The 21145-nt window shown below is 32.6% G+C and overlaps 2 protein-coding genes and 2 long non-coding RNA genes across 4 annotated transcripts; 2 read left to right on the top strand and 2 right to left on the bottom strand.

Moving 5' to 3' along the window:
• The first annotated feature begins 317 nt into the window (after positions 1-317).
• LOC139509030 (uncharacterized) lies at positions 318-1299 on the top strand. The gene has a single exon (XM_071296056.1). The coding sequence runs from the start codon at positions 318-320 to the stop codon at positions 1239-1241; it is 924 nt and encodes a 307-aa protein (XP_071152157.1). The 3' UTR covers positions 1242-1299.
• Positions 1300-5214: 3915 nt separating this feature from the next.
• Positions 5215-10041, bottom strand: LOC139509029 (uncharacterized). Its single transcript, XR_011661523.1, has 3 exons — positions 9912-10041; positions 7564-7634; positions 5215-5843 (listed from the first exon to the last, which is right to left on the bottom strand). It is a non-coding gene; the product is annotated as an uncharacterized lncRNA (long non-coding RNA).
• Positions 10028-20659, top strand: LOC139509028 (uncharacterized). The gene is made up of 3 exons (XR_011661522.1): positions 10028-10116; positions 19707-19845; positions 20586-20659. It is a non-coding gene; the product is annotated as an uncharacterized lncRNA (long non-coding RNA).
• Positions 11382-13601, bottom strand: LOC139509026 (piggyBac transposable element-derived protein 4-like). Its single transcript, XM_071296055.1, has 2 exons — positions 13281-13601; positions 11382-12784 (listed from the first exon to the last, which is right to left on the bottom strand). Exons 1-2 carry the CDS (start codon positions 13466-13468, stop codon positions 11482-11484), a joined length of 1491 nt encoding a protein of 496 aa, XP_071152156.1. The 5' UTR covers positions 13469-13601; the 3' UTR covers positions 11382-11481.
• Positions 20660-21145: the final 486 nt, after the last annotated feature.

The following is a 21145-nucleotide window of genomic DNA, read 5'->3' as shown; positions in this document are numbered from 1 at the left end:
ACATAAATTATTAATATATGATTAACAATTGTTTGAATAATATAAGTTAATTACAATAATCTTTTGAAAATATGTGTATCTCTTTGATCTTAATTAGGGTATAAAGAAGCATGCTTTTATTTAATGAGCTGTTGATTAATTTCAATTATCCTCTTTAATCTTTTTGAGTTCAGTTAATCCCTCTTTGATCTTTAATATCTAATTTTACTTAAAATTCCTTTATTTGTTTTATACTTTCAAAACACAAGCTCATCTGTGTCTTTAAGTACTGGTCAATGATAGTGTGGTTCATTGAATGTTAAACCTCTCACTTAGATATGGCTAGCTTCTTTACAGATCTTGCACCAAATGTTATTTTTAACAGTGACCCTACAGCAGTTATTGACTTCATGAAAAGCCACAAACTATTAGCAGACTCATGTAATTGTACATGCTGTACCAAACCAATGGAGCTAGTTGCTAGACCAACAACATCAGATGGTTTTGGATGGAGATGCACCAACCAAAGATGTCAAAAACGCCACACATACCGCACCATCCGTACAGGGTCCTTCTTTGAGAAATCCAAGGTCACTCTTAATAAATGGTTGTATGCTATATACTTATGGAGTCAAGAAAGCAAAGTAAATACAGTAGTAAAGCAAGTTGATATAGGTGAAAAAACTGTGATACAAATGTATCAGTACCTACGTGATGTCTGCTCCACAAAGCTTCTCAACACACCTATTGAACTTGGTGGACCTGGAGTGGTGGTCCAAATTGATGAGAGTCTATTCAACCACAAGTCCAAATACAACAGAGGTAGACGACCTAAGAAAGAATTATGGGTATTTGGCCTGGCTGACACATCATTCAAACCTGCCATTACTTACATGGAATTAGTAGAGAAGAGAGACGCAGCTACGTTATTACCCATTATTGAAAAGGCAGTGAAACCTGGTACCATTATATACTCAGACCAGTGGAAGGCTTACTGCAATATACAAAGAGATCTGCAACTAGAACATGCAACAGTCAACCATTCAGTGAATTTTGTTGACCCTGAAACAGGGGTGCACACACAAGCCATTGAATCGTACTGGGCTAAGGCCAAATATAAGTTCAAAGTAATGAAAGGTGTATCATCAGACCTTCTTCCAAACTATCTTGATGAAAGAATGTGGAGAGATCGTTGGGGCTCAAGTAAAGATAACATATTCACCAACATATTAGCCCATATTTCTGAACAGTATCCAGTGTAATTAGTTGACAAGTAGAAGTGAGATAGACAATACATTATCAGTATTTAGTGCTTTTATAATGAACAACTGTTATAGTCATGATAGTGCTCTAACTTTATCATATGTATTCAATGTCGTTTATGTCATTTATTATTTATATGTCAATCATTGCTATAAGATTAATATGAATAAAATATAATTCATCCTGATTTTAACTAATTTCTTTACATAATACATGTAATATATATAACTCAAAAAGGAAATATTTCTAAATGAAAAATACACTTAAAATTATCTTGGTACATCATACACCTTAAAATATAGTCTACAATACATCTACAATACTGGTATATCAATAATGTACCAGTATTGTTGTTTTTTAAAAAAAAATCACAATACTGGTACAAAATTTTTATACCAGTATTGTGCACAATACTGGTATACCAGTATTGCGATCACCAACTACAGGAGATCCAATTGAGTATATAACATAACATCCATTACTAAAAATGTCAATAGTGTGACTAAATAGTGTCATTGGTGTTACCAGCATACATCAGTTTGTGAAAACTGTGTATATGTAATACATGATATTGTTAAAACATTGTTAAAACATTGTTAAATAAGTATTGTTTTTCAATTTCTAGATGCAAGTCAAGATACATGTTACTGTGACTGAGTAGGGGTCACCACACCAGGCGAAGTGAGCGACAAAGTCGCTCTAAGTCTCCCCACTTCGCTCTAGAGAAGCTCCAGGGAGAAGTTTATGTCGCCCTCGATTTTCAGTAAAATTCCCCAATGTCGCCTCATGAGTTTTGAGAAATTCTTGATTCAAACGTAAACGACCGATAGGTATTGACATAAAAAGCATGTTTTCAAATTCAGAACCGATTTCTCCGCGATAGTATCATACTGCAACATAAAAATTGCTTGCCCGGGTAAACTATAAGCAAGAAAAAGAAAAATCTCGATTTTGTTATGATTGTTTATTGTCCGCCATCTTTGTTATTGAAAATTGTAGATGGCGCCATTTCATCTTTTCAACTCTCATCATCTACCTAATCCATATTGATATGCACTATTAATTTTGATTTTCTAATATTTACTGACAATATGTGATGCCCCATAAAAAAATTCAGATTTCTTTTCAAAAACGGAATATTATCAACTGGTATCTGCTTGTATTTTTACTACGTACAAAGTTGAATACACTGCCGGGAACCAGCACAACGATTATAAACTACAAAACGCAGTCGGTTTTTCGTTCAGGATTTTGTTTTACAGACTGATACATGTGCTTTGTTTCAGCTAAAGGTCCTTTAAACAGTATTTCAATGAATATCTGCTCATTAATTTGATTAGGAACGGCAATATTTACTTCCAAAGTCGTATATTTGTGAAAAATATAAAGTAAGAATTTTTGACGCGGATCGCACCGTATTTGTTTTTGATTTACAAGTACCTATTCAATTCCGGTTATGAAAAATACGACTTTTCCAATGTTACTTTTTGTTGATTTAGTCATATTTAAACACTCGTGAAGTGTTTAAGAATCAATTATATACATTTCTAACGGCAACTTGATTTTGGAAATCGGCATTTCCATGTAAATACCGCAAACGTGTGCGATTACATGTACACGATTTGAAGTTAACAGTTTTACTTTACGTTTTCAACACATGTCAAACAATTTTCTCTCTGAATTCTTATTGAAATATTATTTTAAGAAAGAATACATTTTTGAATCGTTATCTTAGCTATGAAAGACAGTGAAATCGTATTTTAACTTTTCTTAATTGATTATTATTTTTGTTTTAAAAGGTTCTTGGTTTAATTTAAAAATCTTTGAAATGCAGCATAATTTGAACCATGTCAAATCTTCAATTCATTCAGACCTACCAAAATAAACAAAGCTCTTATGCCATTAACTTATGGTCCTTATGTCATGATATTTTTTTACAATTTGCATAGGTACATATGTAAATAAGAAAGTATTTCAGACTACAAGCATGGCAAGACAAGGACTTACAAAATGTACTTCCTTAGCAATTGTCATGCAAAAATTATTAGAAAAGTAACAAAAAGGTATAGATTCTTAGAAAATTTTATTCATAAAAAGTATAAACGCGATCTGTCGATTTTTCCTTGAAGTCTCCCTGTTGGGCCTTCACTTCTCCCTGTTTGGGTACAAGTCAAATCGGCACCTGGTCAAATCGGCACCCATAGAAAAAGTCAAATCGGCACCTGGTTAAATCGGCATCTAGTCAAATCGGCACCTATTTAAAGTCAATTCGGCATCCAATAATATTTGATATAATATATGGGACTGGGACTATTATGCTAAGTTAGTAATTTAAGTATACTAGCATAATAGTCCCAAATATATATAGATATTTCTAAAAATGTATAAATTCGATCATGATTTATTTTGTTAAAAAGCATCAAGCTGTAAAAATACAAAAGTAGATCATTTAAAGTTTTCTCAACATTATGTGACTGATGTTTTCATGGTTTTGATAAATTTTCTTTTCAATTAATAAATAACTTTAATCAAGTACATAGTGAAAACACAATGTAACACCAGCTTTTGTTTCGCATATTTCTATCATATTTTCACAACTATATGTAATAGCGAGAATTAATACACAAACATGATTAGACCACAAAAAGACTTTTTATGGATATATGTGGTATCAGGAGATTTTAAAATTCGAATGTAAACTATTCAGGTATCCTCATTTCCATTGTGAGGACAAGGATAATAGCACGAAATGTTAGGTTAAAGTATATAAATTTGAATTTAAAGATTGAACTAGAACATTTTTAAAGATAAACTTGTATCACCTGGTGTAAGAAAATGTGTGTCAAAAAACTTATAACTTGTACAAAAACCCTGTACAAATTATAAATTGTACAAAGTTATATTTTGTACACATCATATATTAAACAAATTTCACATGGGTGCCGAATTGACTACATCAAGTGCCGATTTAACCAGGTGCCAATTTGACTAGGTGCCGATTTGTCTATACTGGGTGCCGATTTGACCAAGTGCCGATTTAACTAGGTGCCGATTTGACTAGAATTCCCCTGTTTGGCTGCCAGGGAGAAGTGACTTCTCCCTATAATTTTAAAGTGTGGTGACCCCTGATGTATGAGGCAGACTTAACTGTATCTATTGTATCCTTTATCTCTAGTTTGATGGGATAGATGCGTTCAACATAGTCACCAAATTTTAAATTATTTAGTGAAAAAACAACATCTATATAGCGGAAAGTAGAGTTAAAGGATATTGCTAACTTCTTATCTTTCTTCCTAAGGAAAAAATGTAAATGTTAACTGTAAAACAAGTCCCTCTATCATGTCTATCAGAAATGTACTGAAAATAAAAAAATAAAAAAATTTGAAAGTTTGTTTTTGACATTATAAAGCAGATTCTGCCAAAGTCTCATAAAATTGTATGAAGGTTTGACAAAGTTCTGGCCTCACGGTCATAAAACTTTCGAGCACGATTTTTGTACTCTGACTCGATAATCAACCAATCAAATTGCTGGATTTCATGTTTCAAGCATGATTTTTGTGCTCAGAGCACTGAGCAAAGTTTTATGCCTTCAAGGCCTGACGTATATCAAATTTTTAACCCAGACTGTACCTTCTTGTTAATTGTAAAAAAAATTAAAATCCATTTATCAGTAAAACAAGGAAAAATGGAAATATACATTTTCAAAATTTGCTCTGGGTACTCAGTGTTTCAGTCATTTACAAGCTTTTGTCCGAATGTCATAAAATTCCATGAAGCTTACACAAAGTTATTGATGACTGTAAACTTTAAGACAACAATCCAGGGTGATGTTATAGATTTTTTCAGATTACCAAGAAAGTGCAGCACAATTGCAACATATCATTCAAAAATTATCAAAGATAAACTGTTGACATCTGTCTTGCCTATTGTCATAAAATTAAAAAAAAAAAAGACAATCTGATGGACAGCAACATTTCTTATTTAATTAACTTATCATTGAAAATTGCTAAATAATTCAAAAGTCACAGGACCATGTCCTAGAGCATAGGGTATTAAAAAGTAGTAAAACTGATATGTACTGATAGCAATACAATTTTATGTCAAATATCAATGATCTATTAACAAGTTGTTCCAACTCACTTTATTAATAAGTAGAAAACTTAACAATTGATTTTGTTGAAGCTGTCGTTAGAAAGCAATCCCTATGTGTCAATATGTTTGTTTTTTTATTTGTTGGGGATTCATATGGAACTTTTGCCTAATATTTTACCACTGCATCACAGCCTATTCATCAATTTTCATTCTGTAAGTTCAGTAACAAATCAAATTTCAAAAATCTAAAATGATCTTGAAGTTGTTCAAATATGAAAATTTACTTGTCATAAATGCAAAATTATTATACCCCAGTGGACACTCAATCTTATAGTAAAAGCTGTACCAATTTAATAAAAAAAAAAATTACAGCTGTGTCAGAATATATAGTTTTCAAAGATTTTACTTCACCTGGATAATCTGTGTTGAAATCTATTTTCTTATAAATCATACCTTAACTGGAGTACTATGTGTTGGAATATCATCTGATGTTGGCACAGGAAAAATCTCTACAAAAAAATAACACAAAAAGCAATAGATTTAATACCAAACTGAAATATCATGTGATAATTAGTTACAGTGACTGTAAATTCAGAAATTATTTGGAGGTTTTTATTAATGCAAATAATGTGATTAGGTGAGTATTGCAATTATAGAACTTTTCATTCTCATATTGAATACATATATCTGTATCCAGATTTTCATGAAACTGCATTAATTAATCTCCAATTATTGTTTAATCCTCAAATATATTATATATATTGCAATTATAATTAATGCATGCAATAATTTCTGAATTTACAGTACTGTAAAAATTCATGAAGTAGTTCATCATTCTTTATGAAACATCATGAACAACAGTATTGTCTGCCTGCACTTATAATGTTCCACATAGCAGTTTGAAACCAGTCCCCAGGTAAGGGAAGGGTTGAGTGCTCACAAACATCCATCAATTTGATCCAACTTGATGTCACCAATGAGTCTTATACACAAAACATGTCTTGCGTAAACATCATAAGCCTGATATCTTTGATGAGTTTTGAGGGTAAAGTGTTTTCTTTTTATAATAGTTTGATTGCAATCTCTTGAGGAAAAAAATAGTTTTCAGAAAAATTATAACGTCAACATTGTGTTTCCAAACAAATTTCTTTTTTCTTGTACATGTTGTATGTAACTGAAATATATATAGTTTTTAATTTGCAAGAAAAAATGTTTGTCCCAAGAAATTAAACATGAATTTGGCCATAAGACCTTAACTGGCTTAAGTTGTACGTCGTTTTTATTTATATCAGTAGTTCTTCTTATATTTAGCTTTCCTTCAGATGCTGCAAGCATTCTTTGAATCTGAATTTCTTCTAGATTATTTTACTAGTATTCAACTTTGTATAAATTTGTGTTTTTGTTATACTGTACATGTACATTTGTACATGTATATGATATTCCTGATTTGAACCTTATTGGATTTTACTTTCATCTTGTAGATAACATGATGGCAGTATTGGTAAATTAAAAGGCTGAGGGTTAAAAAATTGTTAACCCTGCCAAATGTTCATAAGCCAGTTGGAATGTCATTCAATACTTATTTAAACTTAGACTAGTGTAAATTCATTGTTGAACACCTAATGCTTTCCTCTAGATACTATGTTTATATATATACATCCAGGGGCCTCAGCATGCTCAGTGGCCAAGTGGTCTAAGTAGTTATTGTGCTGTAATTATCAATAGCCAATCAACACTGAGGTTGTGAATTCATATCCTACTCATGCGAGTGCACTCGACTCTAATCTTAATTGACTAGGATTGTCAGTTTTCTAATCGAAGCGTGGGTGGTATTCTCTTGGGACTCCTGGCAGCTTCCTCCACCAATAAAAACTGACTGTCATGAAATACCGGTAGTCCAAAAGTTGCAATTAAAAGTGGAGTTAAAACACCATCAATTAATCAATCAATCAATATGTATATATATATACATCCTGCATCTCCTTTAATTCATATAAAAAGACATAGTTCAAATAAAGATAATGGAGATTACAAGAAAAATAGAGGTGTTTAACCTACAGAAGTATATGTAGTAACCTATGTTTGTTACAAATATTTAATATAGCATTTGAAAGATGGCACCTTGACATGTTGGAGAGGGAAAATTAAAGTGAGGTGATAAAAGTATATTCATAAACACTTTGATGTACCAACACAATAAATGTTTTGGAAAAAAAACAGTGAACATACCTGATTCATCCATTAAAGCAGTCCATAGTATTTCTTGTTGGTCACTCATAAGTCTCACAAAAATTTAGGACCTAAAATTATAAATTGATACAGTCACTCTCTGATCCCACTAGTACTGTCATTGTTCAATTAAGTCAAAAGATATATTACATATAAGTTTCATTATCATTATAGGTTCATTTTAAAATAAACTAGAACACACCCTTGATATCGCGGGTCCGTGACTGAATTAAAATATATAACCATGCGTAAGCCTTATTTTAGTATTGGTATTGTCATCTGATAAAGTCATGCTGATTATAAGATACACAGTTTTCTCTGCTTTCCAAATCTTTCTGTTTGAACCCATCGACCTGAAACTTATCAATTATTGATAATATTAATTATTTGGAAAACAAAAAGTCCTGGAATGGAGTATTTTTTAATCAACAGCATTGTTCTATATTAGTTATAAATAAAGTTGAATTCTTTTATTCGCTGTTTTACATCATGCCCACTTACAAATTGAAAACTGTACCTATACACCTTATTTTAAGTCCAGATTTTAAGTATTCGTATTGTTATTGTAGAAAGTCTTACTGACTAAAATACTACAATAGGGAACAATTTGACAATAATTGAATTTAGTAGTGTCAACCAGGGTTCTCGCTAAGGCAGGTCCATCAGTCCTGGACTCATCAAAATTTTTAATCTACACCATTGTCCTACATTGTATATATAAACTATAAATAAAGTAGAATTCTTTGATTTGTTGTTTTTACCCCATGACGGCTGACAAATTGAAATTGGACCTCGTTATTTTAGTATTATATATGGGGAATGAGATGATGCCCCCCTGTTTTCATATCATATAAAAAGACACAACTCTAGAACAATAAAAGTGACGCTACCCAAATTTGTACTTGATCTGAGTTTTGAGGTAATAAGCATAGTGTATAAGTTTTTGTTGAGGCAATCTAAAGTTCAATAATTTTTCCATTTATAAAGGGGCATGATTCAAGAACAGTTAAAGTCACACCATTAAAATTCAAGCATTTTCTGTATTTTGTGGTGATAAGCAATGTGTATAAGTTTCATAACATGTGATTTTAAGTTAGGAAAACTATATATATACATGATATATAAAGTTGAAGAAGCGAAACGAAAAATTCACCAATAAAGGGGCATAATCATGATAATACTAGAATGGTTTAAGTGATGCCAGCTAAATTTAAACTTGATCAGTGTTTTGTGGTAATAAGCATTGTGTATACATGGTATAAGTCATATCATTTGGTTGAGACAAGCTTTAGTTAGAGAATGGAAACTAACTTTGGGACGTACAGGACATACATACAGCATACAAGTACAGACTCACAAGGGTAAAACATAATGCCCCTCTATTAAGGCGGGGTCATAAAAATACAAAACTAACTAAAAATGATATGATGTACAAGATGTACTTCTGAATCAATATCACTTTCATGGGATGTTCATCATGTTCATGGAGAAAAATTCTGAACTGAGACTACACAAACATGATAAAGAAATGTACTTCTCAATCAGAATCATGGGAGATTTATGGAGAACAATACCGCTGCTTGACTTGCACTATATGATGTGATGTACTTCTGTCTTCTGAATCATTATTGTTATCTAGTAGGTTCAGGGAGAACATTCTGGACTTGCACTATACATGCTATGTAATGTAATATATTTGTGTTTCAGCATAGGCGGATCCAGGGGGGCCTGGGCCCCCCTTTTGATGGGAAAAATTTGGTTAATTATACATTTATATATATATATATAGGGAATCATTGAAGCATGACTGGAGCGGGCCCCCCTTAGGTCAGTCAGCCCCCCCCCCCCCCCCCCCCCTTAGGAAAAGTTCTGGATCCGCCACTGTTCAGTATCATTATTAATTCATAATTGGAGGTTCATGGAGAACAATACTGGGCTCACATTTCATGACGTGATGTACTTCTATATTATTTATTATATCTTTAGTTTTGATACAATTGAGGTTTGAAAAATTCGTCCAAAAATGTCAGAAGGGTACATAAACCTTAACAATAACACTCACTGACTCAGAGATAACATCTGCCTTCTTCTTCTCTAAGTAAATTCTTCCGCAACGGAGCACCCGTGTCACACGGTATAAAAAAATCCCTTATTTTTATTTATTGCTGTTTAAAAACATGGAGCAGACTAGATTAGAATATATACAATCCTTAAATAATAACGGCTACAGTAGTCTTTGGTGCACCTCGTCTGGTAACCTTAAAAGTTTTTTATATCGGAATATCAGAAAATTTTAGAAAAAGGACTAACATAAATAACTCAATAATTATTTTTGTACGTTGACGTACAAGAATAACGCCTACAGTAGTCTTTGTACGTTATTCTTGTCACATAAATAATGTATTCTGTATAATAATATTGAATTGGTTTGAACTTGTTACAGTTGTTGTTTTTCTTTAAATTTCCGGGGGAGAATAGAGACCAGATTTTGCGATGATATTAGAACTCAAGATAAAATCTTTCCTTTACAATATTAATACTTCCGGTAACAGGGTAAATTGGTTTTAGTAAAATTATGATGATTATGCATGATAAACACATTTTGCCTGTTACACAAACTTCCAGTTCTTTAAATATATATTTATATAGGGATATTTAATTTACCATTTCAATTTTGAATTTATCCCGTGTTAATAACCCCCACCCCCACCCCGATTTAGACTAAGCCAGTATTGCCTATTGGCAGTAAGTGGTATGTTTTGCCAAGGATTTGTAAAGACTATTATGTATTAAAGACCAAACAGCCTATTCATTTCTATCAGTGATTTTTTCTTCAAATTTTGTGTGAAGGTGTTGCATGATTTTAGGAACAAAATATGATGAAAAAAATTGGGGGTCACCGACTTAGTTTTGTCACTATAGCAACCTCAGTTTCGTGTTTTCCCGAATATTAACATAATATTTGCTTGTTATCTAAACTCTCAAAAAAATGCTTTATATCAAACCTACAAGCATAATTCTTGTTTCACGTTAAACAGTAGATTTGTATCTTTCAAATACAGGTTCAAGAATTTAACCCCTTGAGTGCCAGGAATATTTGTGATTACTCCCTTTGAGTGCCAAGAATCGGCCCTACATAAAGTTGTTTTTTCGAGAGAACGTCATAGACGTAATTATTATACAACGTCATAAACGTCAATGGGATTAATTTGTTCGGCGGAGAGGCATTTTTCAGACAAGAAGACGGATAGATAGAGCTGACTTGTTGACGATTTAAACATGCAAACAGATATCTGACAGTTCGAAAACTATGCATTTGTTTGTTTTTGTACTTTCTTCGTTTTAGATTGTGTACTTCTTCATCGTTTTGAGTTTGAAAGAGATGAACAATTTAACTTATAAAAAAGGGTGTTTTTTTCTTGTCTCAAACTATTATGTTTGAAAGACGAAGCAACAAATTATATTTTATCGCAAAATTTCTCTCTCAAATATTTTTTTCTTGCCTTGTTTTTCTACGAAAAATCCATGCCCCCTTTTTGCAAGTTAAATTGTCCGTCTCAAAGGGATCGACCTTTTAGCTAAAACAAAATCTCTGATCAATTTTTTTTTTTACGTGATGCAACATTTTCCTCATAGTTTGGCATTATAATTTATGTTGAATATTTCCTTTCAGCTTGTTTTCTTCCCTTAAATGCCAGATTTTTATTTTATTCAAGTAGATCGAATCAAATTATTTATTTCCGAAAAAAAAACATGCTCTCCTTCCTCCGAGTTTTAAATGGTCGTTCCATAAGTTAAAGAAAGACAAAACCTTGTCATTAGAAAATAAAAATACAGCTTTTAATTCATTTATGTTTTTACAAGAATATTTTTTATCATAATTCACAAAAAAATTATAAGAAAGTCATAATTCCATTATTAACATTCGTGTCTATGAACACACAACTTGTGCAGTCCCTTCGCGCAACGTGAACACTCGGTCCTTGCTCTTCTTCGTCTGCCGTTTTTCCTGTCGGAACACACAGTACAGTCTTTTTCTTTCCTTTCCGTTACCTTTCGTATTTTTTGTCGTTGTCCAGGATTCTGCTGTCTATTTGATAGATGTTCCTCAGTGAGTCCTTCAATTACTTGTTTCACGAATTCAAATCTTGTTAATATTGGGTTATGAGATGTGTGTTGATAATACAGGATATAAGAATTAAGCAGTATTCTGTGAAACATGTGTAATATGATTTTTTTCCAGACTTTGGTTTGTTTTCTGTGATCGTTATAAAATGCCATCATTTGATCCGAAAGGTCTACACCGCCCATGAAGTTGTTGTACGCGTTAACGATAAGTGGTTTTGCATTCATTGCTCGGATAGCGCTATAAAACGTAGACACTAGCTTTACCTGCTTACGTCGATTCTGGTCTCGGAAGGAGCACAACAGTATGTTTCCCTGTCTAGCATAAGTTGTCTGTCCGGGATCGGGATTAGCGTTCTTAATCATGTTAGGCATGGGTCGATTTTTTCGTAAAGTGCCTGTAAGGTGGGTTCTCTGAACAAGGAGTGCTCTTGCAAGATTTAAGGATGAGAAGAAATTGTCCGTAAAAACATGATACCATTTATTAAGCAGATCAGCAGATTGTAACAATTTAATTACCACGTTTGTTCCTTGTAACGTACCAGCAGGGAGAGCGGGTTCAAAAGTTTTGCCGAGATAAATGTGCATTTGTAAAACGTATCCTGTAACAGCTTCCGCGAGAACCCAGAATTTTATTCCGAAGCGGGATCTTTTGCTCGGAATGTATTGCAACATTGCCGTTTTACCTTTTGTTCCGACCAACGTCTCGTCGACTGACAACTCCCGTCTTGGTCTATAGTAGTACAGGAATTTTCTATTCACGAAGTCAATTAATGGTTTAACTCTTGAAGCCGGATTGTAGTTTTGGTTATTTCTTGCCGGGATCTTTTTACAGTCTACAATATGCAAGAATTTCAAAACATTTTGAAAACGATTGCGGGCAAAAGTCATTCTAAACCATGGAGTAGATTGAGACATGTTTTTTCGATTCCAATATTCTTTTATAGAGCTTTTCCTATTTAATCCCATATTGAAAAGGACGCCTAAAAAAGCCTTGAACTCGGAAATTGTTAGCTTTCCTTCTTTTCTCCACTGACATTTCCTGGAAAATCTACCAGTCTGGAGTCTAGTTCTGTCATACAGGTCTGAAGCATATCTGAAAATTATAATGATTGTAATTGAGAGTTTATGTTCAATTAAATTTAAAAAAGAATGAGAAAAAAGCACGCTTATAAGCCTAACTTACATGTATGCCCGGAGGAAATAATCCTAATGTAAGCCGTCTTTCCCCTTTGCCAAGTTTTATGTCCGTCGGAAAGAATCTTTAATAAAAGAATAATTTTAGCTGGCAAAATTATTCTATGTTAATTGTCATATAAGTGAAACCCATCCAAAAACATATTTTATTCAATTTATTGGAATATTATCACTCGTTTTTCCCGTGAAAAACTTTTGTTTTCATTGACTCGTCCTTTATTGTGTTTTTGTTTGACTCGTCCTTTTGTGTGTTTCTGTTTTTTTTACTTTCAATAATTAAAAATAATCGATCGTCTTTCCGGCAAAAAACATTTCCGTTGGTTCCGAAACTAGAAATCGCTGAAAACTGAGTAATAAGAAAAAAATCTCTGAATAAAATCTTTCGAAATTTGTACCTGTTTGTTTGCTTCACAAATTCTTTTATCAGATCCACTGAAAAGAGTAGATAAAAGTAGAGAATAGGAGGTGAATCTCTAGCTGGCATCCTGATTGGTCCAGATGCAGCTCCGTGAAATGGCGTGTCCTGCTCTGCCTCTGGTGGAAACACACGGAACCAAATTGGCTGATTTCCCGGTGCGGCCATTTTTGACAGCGTCGCTTGCCGTAGGTTTGGTTGTGACGTCACATACTTTGTGACGTTAAACCAAATTCAAAACTTGGGCTGGGCCGATCTTTGGCACTCAAAGGGAGCATAACAAGATCGGCCAAATCGGCCCTATGGCACATAGGAGGTTAAGGCTTTTATTGATTTGATCTTAAAAAATATGATTTATTTTATTCCCGCCAAAAATTAAACGTAAAACTGAAAAACGTTTCCAGTATTAAAAATTATCTACCAGTGATTTCTTCATAAAAATTTAAAGAAGGAAAGTGCCATATGTACTCTTCAAAATAAAGCAAAAAAAAGTGTATGTCACCGACCTTTCAAAACAGTTCTGAGTAATTTTCATGTTTTTTTCTCGTTCGTTTTGAAGAAAAGAGTTGTCTTTCTTCATAACATTGCATCTGACGTCATAGTACAAAATTTCCTTGCTGGCGCTCTATTTGAAAAAAGAAATCGCAAATTGGACGTTTGAAACCCACATTTAGATTTCCAAGAATAACAACTATATTCACCTACTTTATTATCCGGTAATACTAGAGATTAAGCATGTATCAGTTTTAGATCTGTATGATGTTGTTGCCGCACAATATAAACCTTCAGAAACACCATCCGTCGGAATGGAAAATTATTTGAAACAACTTTTCACGATGCTTTTGTATTGAAAGTCTGTTTTTGTCCTCTGTCCCACATAAGCAAAAATATTGAAAATAAAAAAAAAGAAATGAAAGATGGCACTGGTTAACTTACAGAGTATTTGACTATAGCAGACTAGATATGCTCATTCGGTACTATTGAAAGACGGACATACAAAAGCATGGGCAGAGTTCTTTATATCATTATTTTTGACTAAGACGGACGTTTAGAAATTATTGCATCGAGTTTGTCAATTCATTATTTTAAAATATTTAAGATATAAGGAAATTAAAATTATATAATATATATGAATGAAAGTTTTGATTCTAAAACGTTATACATCTATCTTAAAAATACAATCCTTTTATTACTACCTCATGTGTTTTGAATAAACGAGACAGTAAATATAAAATACAAAAAGTTTTTGATTCAAAAATTAATTTCGAAATAATTTTCCGTTGAAAACTACAAAGTAAGATTTCTCCAACAGGATAAAATATAATAAATCTAAATTGCTCATTTTAGGGGGGGGGGGGTCCGGGGGTTGTAATCCCCCCCTTTTTTTTTTTACCGATCAATGCATTTGAATGGGAGCATATAGTTGGAACCCCCCCTTTTTAAAATGGCTGGATCCGCCACTGATGCACATGTTGCCAGTATGTAGGAATAATTGATTATCGGCCTAACCTTGTGAATATCAATTTTTGAATTTTTTGAAAAATTGACACGAAAATTAGAAGGATTATTGCATAAGGAACAAGTTTACTTAGTTTTAAGTTGATAAATCGGGCATTAAAATTACTTTCACCCTTTCACCTAACATGTACACTATCGGCGCAAACGAAAGACAAAATCTACGCAAGTGAAGAAGAAAAAAATGAAATGCAGATCAATGCAAATATAAGACAAAATTTACGCATGCGAAAGAATAAAAAAAAATGGAATGCAGAATGGCGCAAATGCAAAAAGTCGGAGATCAAAATTTATATTTTATTATTTTTATTAGAACAAAGGTTAAATATAGTGTAGTATCTCATGTGTCCATTTGTGTTAAATTTCCAGAGGATATTAAAGTATCGCGACGCATAATAATCCTCTTTTCTTGGAAGACGTAGCATACATTACGTAGCGTATACCATGTTGGAATCTGTGGAAAAAACGCGAAATAGGACGTTATAATTTGACGTTTTTCATTGCTAGAAACAACGTCATAGAGCTTTTATGTCACTACCAACTTGCGTTAGCTGATGCGCATCAACAATAGGCTGTTTGGTCTTTAAGATCTTACTATACAAATCCTTGCTTTTGCTGTTTATCCAATATTTTTAATAATAATATGCTAAACTGTAACATGTGATATATCATGGGAATACACCTTATCGCTATTCCCGGCTGACCCGTCCGCTTGAACTTTTGACGTCAACAACAATCACTCTTCCATTGTGGCGTCAGACATTTTGTTTTATGACGTCAAAATTTTACGGGAACCTGTGTGATTTCCAGCAATGGCGGACAAATAGCGATAAGGTGTATAGCAACAGGTTGGGAACAAACCCCATGTATGGTGATTATACCTCTATAGAGGGATAATCCTTCTTAAGAGGGATAAAATTATCCCTCTATAGAGGGGTGTTTTTGTTTGCACTGGATTTAAAGCAAATTAGGGCAGAATGGCATTTTCTAGTTATATTGGCTATAATCTCTAGCATTATACGCATCAACATATATATATGCACTTTACTAAAAATTGGGATAACCAGTTTTCTGCTAAAGTGACAAAACTTGCAATCTATTGTAAACCTATCTGAACACCTGATCAACAACAAAAGGAATAGTTGACCTTTAAATTTCATGTTAAATCTAACAATAGAAATTCTGTTCAGTGAGGCATAAGTGAGTAGAATTTACCTGATCATCACAGCTTTCAATCATGGTGAACAATAGCTTTTATATTTAGTCAGATAAGCATCAAACTGGGCATGCGCATATTAAATTAAGTACATCAATTGGTGCATCAACTATTCCAGGTTACTGCCATAATAAGTAGAGAATGCCATTCTGTCCTATTTTGATTTAAATCCAGTCTAAACAAAAATACCCCTCTATAGAGGGATAATTTTACCCCTCTATAGAAGGATTATCCCTCTATACAGGTATAATCACCATATAGAGGGTTTGATCCCAACCTGAGCAAAGGTATCTACAAAAATTTTAATACAAATATATCAAAGTATGTGCTGTCTACAATCATTTGACAATATTATATGCTAGCAGTGTATGGCAAATCAACAACAACACGCATATAAATAAATTAAATGCCTTTCAAAGAAAATGACTAGCTTTATGTCTCAACCAACCAACAACAGCTAGTAAAGAAACTTTAGAAGTAGTAGCAGGAATTCTTCCACTGGACCTCAAAAGAGAAGAAACCGGTATAAAACAAATTGCAGAAATAAAATCTTATAAAATCACTATCCCTATTAAACAATTTTTTGAAGATTGGAAAAATATAAATTTATGAACCTGAAAAAATAATCTCACCAATTGGAAGAATGGTATTACAGTCTGACATGTCTGAAGACATGAAGAGGTCAACAGAGATTGATTCTGATGGTATAGAGTCTGAATTTAAATTCCGAGGGTTAGCAGCCTCCAAAATCACCACCAGAGTATTGGAAAAATCTTGGACATTGTCGGAAGTTCAAAGTCTAGATCAGAGAAACAAGCTTTTCAGGGAAAGACTATTATTTTGGAACTATTCTGGACACGCTGAAATACAAGGTAATGAACTAGCAGACAAACTAGCTAAAAATGCAGCACAGGAGGCAGAAAAATAGAAAGCATTCCAATATTCTCAAAACAAGATATACAAAAAGGAGCAAAAGACAGTGTAATGTTAAAATGGCAAAACCAATGGGACAGCAGTCATGACAGTGATAAATGGATAAAGGAAGCAGATATTATTCCTTTCAACAAAATGACTTTAAATGTAAAAAATACACTTCCAAAAGACAAACCTTCAACTGAAATGTATTGGATATCAACTAGTTTAAGGAAGCTGGCTTGTCATGTTTTGGATTTTTTGACAGGTTTTCGGAATCCTCTGGTTGTATCCATTTGAATGCCTGGAAAAAATTACCCCCGGTGACCCCCATTTTTCTTTTTATAAATCTTTTACATGTATAATGATAAGCAATCTGTAAAAGTCTTATAAAATTTTAATTACTTTTTAACAGTTTTTGAGAACTTCAACTTGCAAAAAAATGACTTGTCAATGTTAAAGCTATGAAAAGTCAAGAGAGAATTTTTTCCTGTCAAAATTTCAATGGCAAATATCTCAAAAACAAGCACGGCGACCTATATATTTTTTTTGCTCTTTAGATTCCTTTAATAACCCCATATCTATATAAATTAGTGTTTTGAAAAGTTAATTACTTTGAAACTGAGAAGCGAACTCCCTTAACAGTCAGGGGACTTACTTAAATGAGTGATTTTCTAAATCACTGATTCAAGTAACATTATTTCCATAAAGGTTGGAAGTAAGAGTTGTCTTTTTTTAATAATAACCTATTTAAGTAGTACAAATTAATCACTTGAAGAAGTGATTTAATTTTATTGTAGCTTCAAATATAGAATACTAATGATCCAGGGACTAATTATGTTTCTAAAATTATCAGAACCAACATCTGTGTTGACGGGATGACCAGGTCATTTCAGGTGATGACCTTGTACTGAATCTAGGATAATGACATAAAAATCACTTCTTTAAGTATCATTATTTTAATAACCCCCACTAATTTCAACACCCCCTGAACAGTGAAATTTTTATCGCGAACAGTAGAATTTTATTACATAATCTGAAAGATGCAACCTTGAACTTTACATGAAAAATATTCCCACTGCTGGGAAAAATCTGTTAAGAAAGTATCAGTTCATTATATAAAGCCATTATTATAGCAATTTTTCAACTAAAACAGAATTTGCATCTAAATGATAGCACCAAAAATTAAAGCATAAACCTTGCTACTTAAAAGAAGCAAAAAGTTATTTTCTTTTCAATTTTAAATGAAAAGATATTTTTTAAATTTTGATAAAACTACAAAATCACAATTTGTGACATAACATCAAATTTGCTACTCAAATAAGTTATTTAAAAATCACTTGTTTCAATAAGTCCCCTGACTGTTTAAAAACAGGATGTTGTAATTTAAATTCATACAAATCAATGATATGCTCAGCACTCATCGACAAATGCAGCTGTGGACAAAAAGAACAGTCGATCATTATCTACTGTATTGTGAAAATTATGAGGAGGCTATGGAGAAACTCCGCTCTGCACTCTACTTCATAACATCAAAACTAACACTTGAATCAGAAGTATTATTAGCAACAACAGAAAATGAAAATTACAAACATCACATAGAAGATATTCAACATTTGTTAGGGGTCTTTATTAAAGATACTGGAAGGTTCACAAAATACATTGTAGATAGTTAAGGTTTTATAAGGGTTAATTATTTATTGATTTATCTTTTTATTTATTTAATCTTAATTTTTCTCTGCAGTGCCACATCATAAATACAAACGTACTAATGAGTTTTATACATTAGCTACATAAAATTACCAGAGTGATCTAAATACAGAGAGATTATAATGTCAAGTTGACACTCACTATATTAAAGACTTGTTCCCAAAGTTAACAACATCTCCAACTTGGAATGGTTGCAACTCAAGACTCACTTATTTCGAACTGCTTTTTAGGATTTCTTGTAGATTTTATGTAATTTTAATTGACTGCATTAGTGTTAAACTGTATCATGTGTATTGTATATTTGAGGGTACATGCATTAATCATTTAAAAAAAAATAAAAAAAAATTTTTTTTACTTTTTCTTTTTCACAGAAAAATTTAATGACCCATCAGTAAAAAAATTTAGATCATAGATAAATAATTCATAAGGTGCCGATTTGTCTATGTTAGTGCTGATTTTTCTGGGTGCAGAATTGTCTTTCGCTGGGTGCCGAACTGTCTAGTTACAGCCCTTCCCTAGAATTAAATTTTTGATGAAATACTTATTAATTACTAGTTTTCTGTTCAAAGGGGAAATAACTCATTTTTTTAAAGACATTGTTTTAATGATAAATGAAATTTTGGATTATTTCCCTTTTCTTTGGCCGGCATGGTAAATTGTCTATTATTCTGTATAAACTAATTTTCTGAATGCTATATATATATTTAAATTTTTTTGGATAAAGTGAACTCTTTTGTGTATATATTAATCTATTTTTGTTAAAGGATACATGTATGTACTTCATTTAAGAAATAATTCATGGAATCAGTTTCATCAGGGTATTTTTCGTCCTGCTTGAAGATATTTTTACGAAGTTTGAATAATAAAATACACCATGACAAGTTATATATTATAGATCAAGTTAGAATTTCATTCCATTACAATGAATTTTAACCGGTAAGGGACTATGTATTGCCATGCAATACTCGCATAATGCTTGTTTCATTTCATATTTATTTTTATTGTACAAAAATGTTGTATGTGTAAGTGTTGTATATACTATATATATTTTAGGGCTCCACGCATTAAAGAATCTAGTTGTTGAAAGAAATGGCAGCAGCAGATACAGAAACTTGTGGAAATAGCAAATTTCTGCCATTGGCTTGTCCACAGCCTGGTGTAACATATCCAATACAGATTTCCTATTGTGGAGGTATGTTATATATGTAAATATTTTACTTCACTCTACATTGCTCTAGGATTGGTGTATAGCTGCATTCACTTTGTCTGTTCTTCCAACAAATAATTCTATCTCACTTTTCTCAGGTACTATGGAAAAAAATGACTTTATATTTGGTCAGCAGCTTTACCAGATTGACCTGCTGGACAGTGGACAGTGATTTTTTGTAATGTATGATCTCTTATCAAATCTGTCAAACACCATGAACACCTACTTTTTGTCATTGTTCCATCTCATGGTCTCCATCCATCTCATCTGTCTGTCTATCCAAATCATATCAGAGACCTTTGACATTAGGCTCTCATAGATAGTAGGATTATTTGTATTGTTTTCATTTAACATTTTAGGAATAACTAGTCAATCAGAGAATGATTCTGTTGTTGGCTTATTCTTTGATGAACCAGACCTGTATCCTTAAGACCTTAACATCTCACCAACAAAATTATAGAATATATCATATATATGCAACTGCCACATCCTAAAACATTGTAAAACATCTATATACATTTGTAGACATGGTAGGTATAGACAGAAACTGTCACCCTTAAAATGATCAGCAATATACAAACAAAGCCATACCCATCCGTAATTGAGTTTTCAGCTTTTGGCTCGAATACAGGTTGTCTTTTTAACAATTTTAACTTATTTTGTATCATATCTGAAAAAAGCTAACTAGGCACAGTCACAACTCTATTGTTTCTTTTTTTTTTCAGAATGCACTATGCCATTAGAAGTGAGTATGTTAATTTGAGGGTTAAAGATTTCAAAATTTCAGTAGAAATGGGAACTTGCTTATTTCTGGTTGTCAACATCCTTTTCATTATAAAGGGTCAGTCCTACCCAGGATTTGTATACAAATCCTTGGTCCTACATACATTTAGATACATTTAAAGACATGTTAGCAATGAAACATTTGCAATAAGTAATGTGGTACTATTTAGTACTTAGTTTAATCATAATTAAGGCAAATGTTTTTAAATTTGAACTGAATGCATATTGCAACAGATGACAGGCTATTGACATATTATAAAACTGATCTACATGTCTTATTACTTACTTACTGCCCATTACGCCCATTGGCGTGTGGGGCAACAACGAAATATTCTTCGTTGCTGTTTCTGTAACATGAGTTTTTTATTTGTTAGGGTCGTTAACCCTAAGCAAAACCTTCTACGTGAAGGGTCGGGTTATTCTGTAGGGGTTTTCCATCCCTTAGACGACTGCATGAGCTTACGAGTTCCATCTACCCGGATTTTCTTTCTGGATTTACTTC

Source organism: Mytilus edulis, unplaced genomic scaffold, assembly GCF_963676685.1.
Source record: "Mytilus edulis unplaced genomic scaffold, xbMytEdul2.2 SCAFFOLD_657, whole genome shotgun sequence".
In the NCBI taxonomy this organism is placed as follows: Eukaryota; Metazoa; Mollusca; class Bivalvia; order Mytilida; family Mytilidae; genus Mytilus; species Mytilus edulis.
The sequence above is the reverse complement of the archived record's forward strand: the minus strand, read 5'-3'. Positions and strand labels throughout refer to the sequence as shown.

What these genes read in the sequence shown, in the direction of transcription:
- LOC139509026 (XM_071296055.1), bottom strand. Translation starts at nt 13,468, where the DNA reads ATGGCCGCACCGGGAAATCAGCCAATTTGGTTCCGTGTGTTTCCACCA. An exon ending in TTTGTGAAGCAAACAAACAG is followed by an intron (nt 12,785 to 13,280) that starts GTACAAATTTCG and finishes TATAATTTTCAG; the next exon opens with ATATGCTTCAGACCTGTATG.
- LOC139509030 (XM_071296056.1), top strand. Translation starts at nt 318, where the DNA reads ATGGCTAGCTTCTTTACAGATCTTGCACCAAATGTTATTTTTAACAGT.